The sequence below is a fragment of the Bubalus kerabau genome, chromosome 16 (genome assembly GCF_029407905.1).
Source record: "Bubalus kerabau isolate K-KA32 ecotype Philippines breed swamp buffalo chromosome 16, PCC_UOA_SB_1v2, whole genome shotgun sequence".
In the NCBI taxonomy this organism is placed as follows: Eukaryota; Metazoa; Chordata; class Mammalia; order Artiodactyla; family Bovidae; genus Bubalus; species Bubalus kerabau.
The window spans coordinates 15565932-15583769 of NC_073639.1; the positions used below are offsets into that span (position 1 = coordinate 15565932).

At 38.1% G+C, this 17838-nt stretch overlaps 1 protein-coding gene across 1 annotated transcript in view; it reads left to right on the top strand.

Annotated features, from left to right (window-relative positions):
* Positions 1-17838, top strand: part of TTC29 (tetratricopeptide repeat domain 29) — a 341387-nt gene that overhangs the window by 147274 nt on the left and 176275 nt on the right. Inside the window, exon 11 of the mRNA XM_055549984.1 lies at positions 5729-5957. Within this exon, the coding sequence (XP_055405959.1) occupies positions 5729-5957 (229 nt within the window). The remainder of the gene's footprint in view (positions 1-5728; positions 5958-17838) is intronic.

Consider the following 17838-nt stretch of genomic DNA (forward strand, 5'->3'; position numbering starts at 1 on the left):
TCTCTCTCCTTCATGTAGGCTCATTCTCACTGCCTGTTTGACATCTTCACTTAGATCTCTTCAAATATAACCTATTAAAAACTGAACTCAACTCATCCATCTTTCTCCCTAAATTCTATTTCTCTCCCTACTTAGTGTTTAAGCAGGATAGAATACTATTCAGGCATTCTGTAGGCAACCTTCTCTTCTCAATCTATGAGCTCTTCTTATCTGACCTCAGATAGGCCCATGGCTTTAAATACCATCCAAATGTATATCTCCAACTCTGATCTCGCCTTGGGACTCAGGACGTGTGAAGCCAGCTGTCCCCCTAGCATCTCTCCCTGGATGTCTCCTAATAGACATCTCAGATTTCGTGTTTCCTCCCCGCCCTTGACGTACCTCTCCCAAGGCTTCCACATCTCAATAAATGACAACCATTATCCATCAGCTCCATTCCCAAAGCCATTCATCTGGATAGTCTTGATTCTTCTTTCCCATCCTGCTTTATATCCAATCCAGAAGCAAACCCTGACCTTCCTGCCACCAAAACACACCTCAGATCCACCCTCCTCTCTCCAGGTGACCCATATCTGGTTAGACACTGTGTTTTCTCATGTGTACTACTGAAGTAAGCTCTGAACCTCTTTCCCCATTTCTCCTCCATCTAATCCAGTCTGTACACAGAAGCCCAAGTAATTGTTTCAAAATGTGAATAAAATTGCTTCCCAGGTACCCTAGTGCTAAAGAACCTGCCTGCCAATGCAGGAGATGTAAAAGATGTGTGTTCAATACTTGGATCAGGAAGTTCCCCTGGTGAAGGACATGGCACCCCAGTATTCTTGCCTGGAGAATCCCACGGACAGAGGAGCCTGGCGGGCTACAGTCCATGGGGTTGCAAAGGGCCGGACACGACTGAAGTGACTTAGCACACACTCATGTAAATAAAATCATGTTATTTCTTGTATTGAAGTATTTCCATTGCTTCCCAGGCTTCTGGGAACATAAATATAAATCCTCACCCTGACCTGAAAGTCTGTATGAGATGCATTACCTCCCTCACTCCCAATCTCTGATTTCATTGTCTTCCTCCTCTCCTTAGCCTCTCCACCACAGGCAAAGGGACTTTCAAGGAGCTCTTCAAACATGCTGAGCTGATTTCTACCTGAGGACATTTGCCTTAGCCAGGATGCTTTGTGTGGACAGCTCCCTAAGCGGAACTGCACATGGCTGGCTTCTTGTCACTCAGAACTCAGCTAAATGCTACATCTTCAGAGAGGTCTTCCTTGGGGCAACCTAATCAAAAGTAGCCACCAGCTCACCCTTTCGTGTGACTATAGTTTGCCATGCAGCACTTATCACCATTTTCTTGTTTATGATGTTTTTCTTCTCCTTGTTGAATGTGTCTAGAATGGGAGCTTAATGAAAACAGAGAACAGGTCTGCCCTTTTTTAATTTCTTTCCAATTTCTAGAAGAGTACCTGGAACAGAGTTCAAAATATTTTTGTGAACAAAAATGCATGAGTTCATTTAATTGATCCATAAATTTGTAACCAATTTTATACCAGGTGAGAGTAAGTAGTCCCTTTTAAAATTCCAAGCTTCTGCTTCATTTTTGTCCAATATTTTCACATTTTGAAAAATCGCACTGAACGCTAACAGTGCTGATACTTGTCAGTCTACCTTTTAAGGACCTCTATAAACAGCCTTTATCATACCTTTTCTGGCTTTATATTACTCATGAAATATATTCTAATTGTATTCTTTTTCAGTATTTATTTATTTTTTTTATTTGGCTGCACCAGATCTTAGTTTGCAACATGCGGGATCTTTAGCTGTGGCATTTGAACTCTTGGTTGTGGCATGTAGAATCTAGTTCCCAGCCAGGGATCAAATCCAGGCCCCTTGCCCTGGAAGCGCAAAGCATTAGCTATTGGACAACCAGGGAAGTCCCTCTAATTGTATTCTTAACAGTAATTTCCAAGAAATAATATTATTTATAAGACCACAATTATAATATTAAATTCTATTTGGAAATATAGTTTTCTCTAATTATTATAGTGCTATTATAATTAAAGTTAACACATCTTAAAAATATCCTAATTAATTTACCTTTTGCTGTATAATGATAGAAGATGGACCACCCATCCCACCCTCCCGATGTGATTGGTTTTTAGTTGAAAATATACTATCAATGTAAAGGAGTCAGATGAGAATATTTTAGGGACAATAAATAGGATGTAGACCCTTTATGAGATCTTTTACCCTCTAATGAGGTCAGAGCATAATCACATAATTAAAACAATGGTAGTTCCAACAGTAACATGGTAAGGAAAATCTGTAAGAAATGATTCCTTCTTTGTACTAAGAAAATGCTCATTTACTTTGAGCTTGTTCATTGGACAGAGTGATGACAATTTAGACACTAAGAAGGATCACAATAATGCATGAAAATTCTCTTATAGTGTAATAATGCAAGTTTTGTTTCAAGGTCTATGATGTCATCAAGATCCTGTCCTGAAATTGTCCACTAAATGCTTGTTACTGATATTTATAACATTAAATGAAGTTGTTTCTTCCAATAAAATGCACTTATGAGATGCATAAATTCATTTCTATATATCACTTTTGTATCCTCAAACTCATATTTGAGATTACCAGGATTAATTACTGGAATCTTCTGAATTTTATAATAGAATACGAGGATTCACTGATAACAGGAACTGTGGAAGGTTGGACAGAACCTTTGGAGAGGGGATTAAATTTAGATGGTAAACTCTTTAAGAGTAAAAATCTGGAATTACAAAGCACACTAATGAAACCTTGCTCTAAAAAGGTATGTATAAAAATTCTTGCATCAGAGAAGAATTGATATTGTATTACTTAAGAGAGCTTTAATCTAGAGAAATCTAGGTTGATAGCAGTTTTATGACAGGTATGTGTGTCTCAAGATTGAACTCTAGGCACAATTTGATGGAAGAATGATTACCTAATAGAGAAGTATTTAGGGGAGAAAGCATTTGATTAAAAAAAGCCTAATAAAAGTTAGAATACTAATAAATGAATACTTCCACTAGCAGTAGAGCTTCCCTTGTGGCTCATGTGGTAAAGAATCCGCCTGCAATGCAGGAGACCTAGCTTCAATCCCTGGGTTGGGAAAATCCCCTGGAGAAGGAAAAGGCTACCCACTTCAGTATTCCAGCCTGGAGAATTCCGTGGACTAGAGTCCATGGGGTCACAAAGAGTGGAACACGACTGAACGACTTTCACTTTCACTTTTTCACTAGCAGTAAGCTTGCCTGCTTGTATAAACTTTATTCGTTGCTGAATCTCTACTGCCTGGCATGGGCCTGGCAAATAATAGCTGTTCATTGGATGAATGAGCTTGTTTCAACATAATAATATATCAAAATAATTCTGGAAATTCAAATATACGTTTATTTATTTGTGAATAATTCTCCTAAATTGATCTTACCACGTGAAACAGTCCAGTGGTGAAGACTCGCACTTCCACTGCACTTCCGGTGCGGGAGTTACACATTTGATCCACTGCACTTCCGGTGCGGGAGTTACACATTTGATCCCTGCACTTCCCGTGCGGGAGTTACACATTTGATCCCTGCTGGGGGAGATGAGATCCCACATGCATCTCAGCCGAAAAACCAAGAACATAACCAACAGACATAGTATTGTAACAAATTCAACAAAGACTTTAAGAAAAAATGAACAGGCTAAAGCTCAGGATGATAGGTAGAACAATAATTAGATACTTATACTTCTCTGTCTTTAAAAATAGAAATGTTTGGTCTAGTCATGTATTTTCATCTGTTTGTCACATATCTTTGATATCTAACAGAACAATTTATAATTTTAAGTTGTTATATTTTCATATTCAATATTGATATTATTTTCCAATCATATAATTTATTTAATTGGCATACAAATGTATTTGATGCAGTTTTATATTTTCGTAATTGCAAAATCTAACTCTCACATAAATCCTGTTTTAGAGGTCTTCCTCAGCAGTTCAGTGGTTAAGACTCTGTGCTTCCACTGCCTAGGGTGCGAGTTTGATCCCTGGTTGGGAAACTGAGATCTCACATGCCTCAGAGTGTGGTCAAAAAAAGGATCTAAAAAAATCTTGTTTTATATTTTGAAATAAGAGAAAGAATTGTTCATCTTAACAGACAAAAATTGTTATTGATGAGGGAGTCTGTTTAAATTAGAAAATTTAATTAGAATGAGCCATTTGAATAGTTCCCCTAAACTGTCCCTGTGGGCATATAACAGTGTTATATGTGCTGCACATGTATATAACATAACTGTCACATAAGCCCTACTCTTTCTCTCCTCCTCACCTTGCTAGCAGCCTCTTTATTCAATCAGTTTTTCTGCTCTTTGGGTTCTGATTGTACAGAGGTGCATGGTTGTTGAGTATGCATTTTACCTGTACTGACATATAGTATAAAGCTGTTTCAATGGTGATTTTTATTTCCAGTTACTTCATAAAATGCCATGAGAAAAATGACTTGAAAGCTTATAGTAAATAAAATATTTCTCTTCAAAAGACTGTGCATTCATGTTTTCGTGTGTATGAAAGAGAGAAGGAAAGGAAGGAGAGGGGAGGGAAGGGAAGAGAATGGACTTGCCAGGGTTATAAATCAGTGAAGAAAGGAAATTTTCATTCCCTAGAGTCTTTACAAGTATAGCTAATCCTAAAAATAATATCCTCTTTTGAGGAAGAGTTTTAAGGAGGATTTTTAGAAGACTTGGAGGTGGCAGAAATAGTCCCTTCTCAGGCTCAGTTTCATTATTTGTAAAATAGGGATAATATTTCCTCATAATGTGACCTATGAAAGCTAATGGCATAATACCTATGAAGTACTTAAGCACTGGTCCTCACACTTCACGAGAGTTAGGTAAATGTTACTTATTTGTAGACAGTAGGCTTTAGAAGGAACAATGAGAATGAGAAAGAAAGGGAGGAAGAGAGAAAAGGAAGGAAGGAAGGAGATGGGAAGGGAAAAGGAAAAACCTTGAATGTTTATCATTTAAAATGTTGCAAAGGATTTGGAGAAAAAAGACATTTAAATGACCCTTTGAGTTATGCTGGTGCTGTTGTCAAGATCACATTTTTTTCAAAATATTTTCTTCCACATTCAGGGTCAAGAATGACGTGTGCACGTGGAAAACACAATAGCCAAAGGGCAGGAATATTCATCCATTTTCACTTGCCTTTGATTCTTTGAGCTGACTAGGATGATCTCTTGCTATGACTGAAAACAAAAGCCGGTTAAAAAGATTTCATTTGGTAAATCCAATGCTACAAGTTAGAAAATTCTATCTAAATCAATGTGAAATGGTTCACTCTTTCACAAACTTCTTTTTGCTTCTATATATTAGATTGAACCATACAAAAAAATGCTAATATTTGACCTTTTTTTTTTTTCCTTTGACCATTTTTTTATCTTAAAAACTTAGGTTTCATAGCATTCCACCTGGTTGGTATACCTTTCTTTGTGAATTAACTTTAAGATACCGCATGGTTTTTTTTTTGTTTGTTTTTTTTTTTAAGTAATCACAACTTTTAAAAGAAAAGTTACTCTAAGAGAGATCCTGCTTGTCATCTTTCTTCTTGAAGATAAACTGCTAAGACTGTTGAAAGATCAGTGTGGCACATGCCACGGTGGGCAGATATGTGGAAAAGTAAAATAAAAATTAAGAAAAAATATTTCTCTTACATCTTTAGGGCCACTACAGCAAAGCTTCTGAATACTTTCAGCAAGCTTTCAACACAACAGCAGACATAATGAACATATCTCTGAAGGATGAAACTAAAGTGCATTATGGAATCGCAAAAGCTCATCAGATGATGCTGACGGTTAACAGTTGTATAGAATCTGCAGACCTCACCAGCCTTGACTACCTGCTGTCATGGAAGGAGAGTAGAAGCGACATTACACCTGATCCAACTTCTGGTAAGGCATTGCTTTTGTTTGTTTGTTTGTTTCAATTGGAGGATAATTGTTTTAGAACGTTGTATTCATTTCTGCTGTACAACAACGTGAAACAGCTGAAAGTATATATATATATCCCGTCCCTCTTGGGCCTCCCTCCACTCCCCCGCCCACCCATGTCATCACAGCGCACCGAGCTGAGCTCCCTGTGCTGTCCAGCAGCTCCCCACCAGCTCTGTTTCACACATGGTAGTGTATGTATGGGAGAAGGCAATGGCACCCCACTCCAGTACTCTTGCCTGGAAAATCCCATGGGCGGAGGAGCCTGGTAGGCTGCAGTCCATGGGGTCGCTAAGAGTCAGGCACGACTGAGCGACTTCACTTTCACTTTTCACTTTCATGCATTGGAGAAGGAAATGGCAACGCACTCCAGTGTTCTTGCCTGGAGAATCCCAGGGACAGAGGAGCCTAGTGGGCTGCCGTCTATGGGGTCGCACAGTCGGATACGACTGAAGCGACTTAGCAGCAGCAGCAGCAGTATATGTACATCAGTGCTGCTCTCTGTCTGTCCCAACTGTGTCTCCTTCCCGCACTGTGTTCAGCTCAGCTCTCTACATCTGCATCTCTATTCCTGCCCTGCAAATTTAGTTTCATTCATACCCATTTTCTCGATTCCATATATATGTGTTAATACACAATATTTGTTTTTCTCTTTCTGACTTGCTTCACTCTGTACAACAAACTCTATATTCATCCACATTACTACAAATGACCCAATCTTGTTCCTTTTATGGCTGAGTAATATTCCATTGTATATATGTATCACAACTTCTTCTCTGCGTTTTGAGAACACTGTAGATTTTTGTATCATTCTTAATGGCTAAGTCATTTTCATTATAAAAGTTTATTCAACCATTGGCGATTTTAATTTTAGTGGTAATTTTATTTTTATTCATTCATCACTATGTGAATGTTGAATGCATTTTCATGCTGTATTGTAACTTCAATGTTTAAGGAAAGCGTACAGTAGTGATAATGACTTATTCAACTTGACAAATCACCATTTTTTCAGTTGTCTTAAATACTCAACAGTAGGTACTGATCAGATGTAAGGAATATGAAATAGGTTTATGTTTTAAAAAATGTTCAGTGTTGTACCTTACTGACAAGAGCAAGTGTACATAGATGCTAATCAGTAGTATACTCTTACTTTTATTATGATAGTCAGTTTTCCTATCTTTCTCTAATTCAGTTGTGACTATTAATTGACAAAATATTTGATAGTAATTTCTCTTAATCCTACTTTTTCCTACATAATCACAAGAATGTGATAATTAGTCAGAATAGTCTATTAAAAACAAATAACTAGAAGTGGATGTAAGGGTCGATTTTATATATCAACTCGACTGGGTTCTAGTCCCCATTTAAGAACTTTAGGACTTTTAAACAATTTTTTAAAATGCTGCCTATGAAAGACCTTTGGATTACATAACTATTTGCTTGTAAATCAGATTTTTAAAGCAAAATATTTTAAATGTTTGGGAACTCAAATCAAATTGTAAGTCAAAATTTCATAATGTAAAGGGGCATCTCCTGTCTGTATTTTAACTTTTTACACAATTTTTAGAGGTTACTTTCCATTTACAGTTATAAAACATTTATAAAATATTGGCTGTGTTCCTCTTGTTGTACCACATATTCCTGAGTCTCTCTTACACCCAATAGTTTGTACCCTTCACTCCTCCACCCCTTGTGGCCCCTTCCCCATTCTGCTCATCAGTGGTTTGTTTTCTGTATTTGAGAGTCAGCCTCTTGTTTGTACTATTCACTAGTTTGTTGTGTTTTTCACATTCCACAGGTAAGTGATATTATATGGTATTTGTCTTTCTCTATATGCCTTTACTTAGAATGTCCTCCAAGTCCACCCATGATGCTGCAGAAGGCAAAATTTCATGCTTTTTTATGACTGAGTAGTGTGCCTGTGTGTGTGATGTGTGGGGAGCTACTTGTTCTCCATCCCATTCATCTGTTGATGGACACCTGGGTTGCTTCCATGTCTTGGCAGTTGTAAATAATGCCAATATGAACATTGAGCTGTTCTTTTAGAATGAGTGCTTTTTTCGGCTATATATTCAGGAGTGGAATTTCTGGGTATCTCCTATTTAGTACCCTTTTTTCCCCTTAGGTCATTTACATGAAACAATAATTTGTTCAGCTCTTTCTTTCCTCCATAGAATAAGTAGTAAATAGTAGTACACTTGGCACAAAGAAATTTTATTGACTCTTTTACATCAATAGAATACTGCTTTGTGACTATCTGTCCTCTAAGTAGAAAATAAGGAAAGGTCTCATTTAATAGAAGCACAGTAAGAGGAAGCAAGATGAAATCTTCAGAAGTGGATGGCTTGCTGAATTTCAATGTGCAATTTCAAGTGCTCAAAAAATATTTATAGTCAACAGTTAACTTTCACATAATACTTTGCTTATTCGGGATGTTGTCTTGTCACATATTTGGGCATTTGTTCTGTAGTTTAGAATTATTTTCCCTTTAGTCTTTCACCTTTTCTGCCCAGGAGCTAAAGCAGTGAAATTATGATCCATTTATTAGATTACTTGTTTTGACAAATGGTTTGGTGCAAAATAAGTTGAGTTACTCACATTTTCAGATTTAGTTGGAATAAACTATAACCAACACAGTGATAATCATGAAAAAAATATATACTCCTCAAAACTAGCTTCAGATCAGAGTCATGTGTTCTTTATTGCAGTCTTGTTTTTGGCTTTTTAAAAATCTCTTTTGCTTTGCTTTAGTCTATAAAGCTACTTACGTTTCTATTCTTTTTACATTTTATCTTCCCTTTTTTTTAAATTTTATTTTATTTTTAAACTTTACAAAATTGTATTAGTTTTGCCAAATATCAAAATGAATCCGCCACAGGTATACATGTGTTCCCCATCCTGAACCCTCCTCCCTCCTCCCTCCCCATACCATCCCTCTGGGTCGTCCCAGTGCACTAGCCCCAAGCATCCAGTTAAGGGCATGTTGTGTTGTGTTCTAAAGGGCTTAAGAGCAAACAAAAATGCACTTCAAAATATTGTTTAGACATATAAAATACAAACAAAAATCAAAATGAATGAATAAAAACAAACACATAGATATAGGGACAGAGTACTGGTTGGTGGTGGTGGTGGTGGTGGTTTAGTCACTAAATCATGTCCAACTCTTGCGACCCCATGGACTGTAGCCCACCAGGCTCCTCTGTCCATGGGATTTCCCAGGCAGGAACACTGGAGTGGGTTGCTACTTCCTTCTCCAGGAGATCTTCCGGGATCAGGAATCAATCCTGGGTCTCCTGCATTGGCAGGTAGACTCTTTACTGACTGAGCCATCAGGGAAGCCCTAGAATAGTGGTTACCACGGGGAGGTGGGGGAACAAAATAGGTGAAGGGGACCAAAAACTAAATTTTTGGTGGTAAGCATGCTGTAAAGTATACAGAAGTAAAAATAGAGTGTTCTACACGTGCAACTTATGTTATAAAACAATGTTACCATAATAAAAAAATAAAAAGTATTATTCAGACAGTAAAAATTCAGCTATTCATGTGGTGGAGAAGATTAAATTCTCCATAACTCTATAAAATTATACCCCCTTATTGATTCATTTGACCAAAACTAGAATATGCCTAAATGAGCTATATCATTATAAAAGTGAAAAATAATAATCTTTCAGATTCATGGCAAATGAGAATTCACATACTACTGGTATAGTCAACATTTTTAGTGGTAGGTATTTTGTTTGTACATAAAACCTGTAGGACATTATCAAACACCTTGTTTGTTTTACACTAAAATTTTGTTGTTTCTAGTCACTAAGTCGTGTCCAACTCTTTTGCGACCCCATGGCCAAAGCCCACCAGGCTTCTCTGTCTATGGGATTTCCTGGGCAAGAATACTGGAGCAGGTTGCCATTTCTTTCTCCAGGGGATCTTCCTAACCCAGGGATTAAACCTATGTCTCGTGCATTGGCAGGCAGATTCTTTACCATTCAGCCACCAGGGAAGCTCCACTAAAATTTTAAAATGCTTCAAAATTATTTCTTAAACCATAACTCTTTATTATTCTGTCTTTGCTCTGTTTAAAAATTTTCATGGAGCCATTCCTGTTCACAAGTTAAATACAAGCTTCTCAACCTTTTTGACCACCTCCCTCCTCTGTCCACATACACACCATAACCATATTATTGCCTTACGTTCAGCTAAGGCCAGCCCTCTCTGGGGAAATCTCACCCACCTTGAAAGGTCCTTCTCAAATACTGAGATCTTGCCTCATTCTCTTCTCACTTAATATTGTTTCTCCTCTCTCTTCTCATATTAAATATCATCCATTTCTCTCCAAGTATTTTTCATGTGTCATATTCTGCATCTTATCATGGCCATTTCTATACTTGCCTTATCTGCCTGATCAGAGTGAGAGTCTCTTGAAATCAGATTCAGATTCTTGATAGTCCCTACAAAAGAAGACATGTCTGACACCTACTAGGTACCAAGTAAATATTTGTCAAATTAAATGGAATTCAAAGTGTGTATGTATGCCCTCGGTATGAGCTAGTTTGTATTAACTACTGATGAAAACAAAATTTGTAGTTCCCTGTCTCCTTGGAAAATATGGGGGAAAAAACTGTAATGATACAATACTGTATTTTTGATTTACCATCCAATTATGACATGAATGGAGGATAGCACCAATATATTGACAAAATGAAGAAATAGGGAAATATTATTTGGAAATCTGAGGAGCTTTTAGTTTTTCAAATTTTGCCTTTCTTTTCTGAAGAGGCATCTTTAATCTTACTATTGAGGGGTCCCAGGTATTCAGTAAAAAGCAGATCAAAGATTCGAAAGATACATTATAAAAGCCGTGAGGTTATCTTCACCTCTGAGACTTAACATCCTCCAAACAAATCATTAGCTCACAGAGCAGGCAATATTCTTTTAAGCAAAGGAACATGACCTCCTAAGGGAATAGAGCCGTGAGAGCACTCAGGTCTCTAGATAAAATAGAACAGCAATTCACCAGAATCACCTCTCATCTCAGTGTCTTTCAGAGGGAAAATAGCAAATATAGACACCTCTTTACTCTTCTAATACATTTAGATATGGTGGGAATGATTTAACATTCCTCCTTCCTCTACCAATAGTAAAATAAGAAAAGATTCTCCTCCCAAATTTGAGAATTTAGAAGGAATTCAAATTTTATTACAGTTCAATAGATTTATTCAAATCTGAAGCAACAGAAATCGTTTGACTCTGGAAAGCTTAATCTCAGAATTTCTGCTGATTTCTCCACAATATAGTTTATTTTCCTTACCAGAATTAGGATCTGTACCATCATGAATTTTTTTTTAATGAAAAGCTAATTCATCTTGCCTTTTGGAGATCACAGACCCCCATGAGGAGCAGTGACACAGAAGCTCAAGCTTTCTTTATCCAACTTAATAGAACTGTTAACCTAGAAATGTGATTGTGCATGCTGCTGCTGCTACTGCTAAATTGCTTCAGTCGTGTCCAACTCTGTGCGACCCCAGAGACGGCAGCCCACCAGGCTCTGCTGTCCCTGGGATTCTCCAGGCAAGAACACTGGAGTGGGTTGCCATTTCCTTCTCCAATGCATGAAAGTGAAATGTGAAAGGGAAGTCGCTCAGTCGTGTCCGACTCTTAGCGACCCCATGGACTGCAACCCACCAGACTTCTCCATCCATGGGATTTTCAAGGCAAGAGTACGGAAGTGGGGTGCCACTGCCTTTCACCTTAGTCGTATCTGACTGTGTGTGACCCAATGGACTGTAGCCCACCAGGCTCCTCTGTCCATGGGATTCTCTAGGCAAGAACACCGGAGTGGGTCGCCATGCCCTCCTCTAGGGGATCTTCCCGACCCAGAGATCAAACCCGAGTCTCTTATGTTTACTGCATTGGCAGGAAGGTTCTTTACCACTAGTGCCACCTGGGAAGCAAACATGGTTGGGCACTTCACTGATGATACCAGTATCGTGGCCTTCATGCACATTCTTACTGTAACCAAGTGTAAATTATATAAGGTAAATAGGATACAAATCCTCAGCACAGAAATAGGTGAACACACTGGCTAGTCAGTAAAGATACTTACTGTTTTCTACAAAAAGGCATGTGAAGGTTTCCTTGAGTGCCAGAACTATCATCCTAGTTTTATAAATCATTTAATATTCTTAAAGGAAAACAATAAAAAATCTTGAATTTGTCTCCCAGCTTTGGTTTGTGTTGGCTTAAAGTGTGGTTCTTGGTTTAATGTCAAGCCACATTTTCTCACCCTATCCTTTTTTTTATTTTTCACTGATGACTTCATCCATTATAAAGAATATGAAAAAGCCACATTCACATGTGTGTCTCGTGTTCTTATACTTTGATTGCTACTTCTGGAGGGAGACGTTATGAAATTAGCCAAAAAGTCAGCAAGCAGGTTTTACATCATCCTACGGTCACCCAAGATGACCTGTTGCAACCTCTCTCCAATCATGTGTTCTAAAACATGACACATAAAAGGATTCTAGTGAAAACCATGGCTGAATCAATGCTCAGCCTACTGGCAGCTTAGTATCATTGAGAGACACTGTTACTCAAGAATCTGATGATCTGGGTCCTAATACCACATTGAGCATTAATCTGCTTTGTGATTTTTGGCAAAAGATTCAAGTCTCTTTAGCCTGTTATCTCAGGTTCAAAATAGGTCATTATAAGATTCCTCTGGAACCAACCACGGTTCTACCATAAGAGCATCTTCGAAATAAGTAAGATATTTTCTAGTCCTTAAAAATACAATATAAATCTTCATGAGCATTTTATCTGTTGTTTTTCCCCCATAAACCCTGGTTTCTGAGAGTTTCCACAAGAGGTAATTTTATTATTATTATTATATGAAGTAGCTGTCTGAATGCTAGGTATATTATTTGACCCTTCTGCTAGAATTTATAATAAAGGAGTTTCTAGATATCAGATATCACATGCAATCTAACTTCTCCCTGGTTGGCACTGCTGAGGTTGCTAAACATAGTTAACCATTTTATATACAGCCTTTCAATTCATCTACTATCATCAACCTTATGTCATACTTCCCCTCAGTATTTCCTCAGCCCCAACATCTTCCCCACCATTTGTGAAGCTTCCAGTTCCTATACACACCTGCCTCTCTGCTCATCATTGTCCCCTCTTCATGCACTTTAGTCTGTGGCTATCTCTGAGCCCCTAAATTTGATACCACCCCTACAGTCTCACTTAGTCGTGTCCAGCTCTCTGTGACTCCATGGACTATACAGTCCATGGAATTCTCCAGGCCAGAATACTGGAGTGGGTTTGAATGCTGAGTTTTAAGCCAGCTTTTTCACTCTCTTCTTTCACCTTCATCAACAAGATCTTTAGTTCCTTTTCGCTTTCTGCCATTAGGGTGATATTATCTGCATATCATGGTTGATATTTCTCCCAGCAATGATATACTCTGCATATAAGTCAAATAAGCAGAGTGACAATATACAGCTTGACATACTCCTTTCCCAATTTGTAACCAGTCCATTGTTGCATGTCCAGTTCTAACTGTTGCTTCTTGACCTGCATACAGGTTTCTCAGGAAGCAGGTAAAGTGGTCTGGTATTCCCATCTCTTGAAGAATTTTCCACAGTTTGTTGTGATCCACACAGTCAAAGGCTTTAGCATAATCAATGAAGCAGAAGTAGATATTCTTCTGGAGTTCTCTTGCTTTTCCTATGATCCAATGGATGTTTGCAATTTAATCTCTGGTTCTTCTGCCTTTTCTAAATCCAGCTTGAACATCTGGAAGTTCTCTGTTCAAGTACTGTTGAAGCCTAACTTGGAGAATTTTGAGCATTACTTTGTTAGCATGTGAATGAGTGCAATTGGGTGGTAGTTTGAACATTCTTTGGCATTTCTCTTCTTTGAGATTGGAAAGAAAACTGACCTTTTCCAATCTTGTGGCCACTGCTGAATTTAAAAGCAAGTGTCAAATGGATCAAACTGTTTCTAAGTATCTTAACTGAATCCTAGAACAAAGCTCAAGAATATTTCTAGGAATAAGAAATATTTAGCACCCAAAGTAAAATACAGGGCTTCCCTGGTGATTCAGTGGTAAAGTATCTGCCTACAATGCAAGAGAGGGAAGTTTGATCCCTGAGTTGGAAATATCCCCTGGAGAAGGAAATGGTTACCCACTCCAGTATTCTTCCCTGGGAAATCCCATGGACAGAGGAGCCTGGGGAATTACAAGTCCATGGGGTCACAAGAGTTGGACATGACTTAGCAACCAAACGAGAAACAAAACAAAAGGTAAAATACACAGTATCTGGCATCCAATCAAAATTATGTAGACACGCCAAGAAGCAGATATAACTCATAAAGAGGAGAAAATATATAAATAGAAACTAACCCAGACTGTGAAGAAGGCTGAGCACCAAAGAATTGATGCTTTTGAACTGTGGTGTTGGAGAAGACTCTTGAGAGTCCCTTGGACTGCAAGAAGATCCAACCAGTCCATTCTGAAGGAGATCAGCCCTGGGATTTCTTTGGAAGAACTGATACTAAAGCTGAAACTCCAGTACTTTGGCCACCTCATGCGAAGACCTGACTCATTGGAAAAGACTCTGATGCTGGGAGGGATTGGGGGCCGGAGGAGAAGGGGACGACAGAGGATGAGGCGGCTGGATGGCATCACTGACTCAATGGACGTGAGTCTGAGTGAACTCTGGGAATTGGTGATGGACAGGGAGGCCTGGGTGCTGCGATTCATGGGGTCACAAAGAGTCAGACACGACTGAGCAACTGAACTGAACTGAACTGAACCCAGACATGCAACAGATAATAGAATTAGTAGACCAGGACAGAAACAGGATATTAAAGCTATATTCCATATATTCAAGGATATAAGAGAAAGATTAGACATATAGAGTCTGGAAAGATGTTAAAAAGCCAAACTGAATTTCTAGAAGTAAGAAAATGCCCAATATGAATTAAAAAAAAAAAAAAAACTTCGATGGATTAGCAGCAGATTTAGATAATGCAAAGGAAAAGATCAGCTTTGGAGACATAGCAATAGAACTATCCGAAATGAAATACAGGGAAAATACACTGAAACGATATGAATAGAGCATGTTAGAGAACCATGGGTCACTTCAAGAAGCCTAATGTGTGAGTAATTTGGAGACCCCCCAAAGAAGAGGAAAAGAAGAGGGACTTGAAATGTATTTCAAAAAATAATGAAAGGCTGATTTTTTTATGAATTTGATGAAAACTATAAACCCACAGATCTAAGAAGCTCAATTAACCCTAAGCAGAAAAACATTAAAATTAAACCAAGGAGCATCATAATCACAGTGTTTAAAATGAATGATAAAGAGAAAAATCTTAAAAGGTCCTTTGTAAAAGGTGAGGTGGAACAAACACAATAGGACCTGAAATCTCTCTGGAACCATGGAAATCAAAAGAGAATAAATAAAGTAACTTAGTCAAAGTACTAAAAGAAAAAAGGACCATCAAAATTGAAATTCCATACCCAATGAAAATATCTTTCAGAAGCATAGGTAAAATATTTTTCCAAGCACACAAAAGCTGAGAAAGTTCATCTCTAACACACCAGTATGTGAATTCCATGCTTAGTCGCTCAGTCATGTCCGACTGTTTACAACCCATTGGACTGTAGCCCACTAGGCTCCTCTCTCCATAGGATTTTTTTCAGGCAAGAATAGTGGAGCGGGTTGCCATTTTCTCCTCCAGGGAATCTTTCCAACCCAAGGATCAAACCCTTGTCTCCTCTGTCTCCTGCATTGCAGGTAGATTCTTTACCTGCTGAGCAATCAAGGAAGCACAGCAAATGTTTCACTCCAGGCAGAATAAACAGGAAATCTAGTTAGAAACCTGGATGTACATAAAGCATGAATAAGAAAATCTTCTTTTTAAAATTCCTTGAAAAAATAATGGTTGAAAACAAAAGTAATAAAGTATTGAAGAATTTATAACAAATATGGAATTCAATTCAATTAAATAGAGAGATCTTGTTTTATAAAAAGTACTTTCAGTTTCAACCAGACAGATAACTGTCAACTTAAGGACCACAATATCTCCATATTTCAACTGAATTTCTTATTGCTCACCCCATCAGTCTTGTTGTGAGGAAGCCCCTGTTTTAGAAGCATATTCTCATTGCCTAGTGGCCAGCTCTCTTTAAAGGGAATTTATTTTGATTTCCATCTTGTTTTTTCTTGGATTGAAAAAAACAATCTGGCTTAGGATAAGTGATCCATCTTTATCTGAATATCTTTTTGCCTGAAATCATCCCAGATGATTTGGCCCACAAAAAGCCTTCAGTGTAGGCATTGTGGATTTCAATGGCTTCCTTGTGATCTGGTGTGATAACTGTTTCGGGCTCCATGTACGCATCTGTGACTTCAGAACTGCCATCAACCATTTCTCCAAGGAGCCCTAACAAAAGCAAACTTCGAAAAAGCAGTCACTAAAAATCAAAAATTACTTAAAATTAATGATCCTAAATATGTATCCAGTTGGTGATATAGTTGCAGAAAAAGAAAATATTCTAAGTAGCTTTAATTTTTTACATATTTCACCACATTTTATTTATTTTAATATAAATTTATTTATTTTAATTGGATGCTAATAACTTTACAATATTGTATTGGTTTTGCCATACAGTGACATGAATCTGCCACAGGTGTACACGTGCTCCCCATCCTGAACCCCCTCCCACCTCCCTCCCTGTACCATCCCTCTGGGTCATCCCAGTGCACCAGCCCCGAGCATCCTGTATCATACATCAAACCTGGACTGGCGATTCGTTTCACATATGATAATATACATGTTTCAATGCCATTCTCCCAAATCATCCCACCCTCACCCTCTCCCACAGAGTCCAGAAGACTGTTCTATACATCTGTGTCTCTTTTGCTGTCTCACATACAGGATTATTGTTACCATCTTTCTAAATTCCATATATATGCATTAGTATACTGTATTGGTGTTTTTCTTTCTGGCTTACTTCACTCTGTATAATTGGCTCCAGTTTCATCCACCTCATTAGAACTGATTCAAATGTATTCTTTTTAATGGCTGAGTAATACTCCATTGTGTATATGTACCACAGCTTTCTTATCCATTCATCTGCTGATGGACATCTAGGTTGCTTCCATGTCCTGGCTATTATAAACAGTGCTGCGATGAACATTGGGGTACACGTGTCTCTTTCCCTTCTGGTTTCCTCAGTGTGTATGCCCAGCAGTGAGATTGCTGGGTCATATGGCAGTTCTATTTCCAGTTTTTTAAGGAATCTCCACACTGTTCTCCATAGTGGCTGTACTAGTTTGCATTCCCACCAACAGTGTAAGAGGGTTCCCTTTTCTCCACACCCTCTCCAGCATTTATTGCTTGTAGACTTTTGGATCACAGCCATTCTGACTGGCGTGAAATGGTACCTGATTGTGGTTTTGATTTGCATTTCTCTGATAATGAGTGATGTTGAGCATCTTTTCATGTGTTTGTTAGCCATCTGTATGTCTTCTTTGGAGAAATGTCTGTTTAGTTCTTTGGCCCATTTTTTGATTGGGTCATTTATTTTTCTGAAATTGAGCTGCAGGAGTTGCTTGTATATTTTTGAGATTAGTTGTTTGTCAGTTGCTTCGTTTGCTATTATTTTCTCCCATTCTGAAGGCTGTCTTTTCACCTTGCTTATAGTTTCCTTTGTTGTGCAGAAGCTTTTCATTTTAATTAGGTCCCATTTGTTTATTTTTGCTTTTATTTCCAATATTCTGGGAGGTGGGTCATAGAGGATCCTGCTCTGGTTTATGTCAGAGAGTGT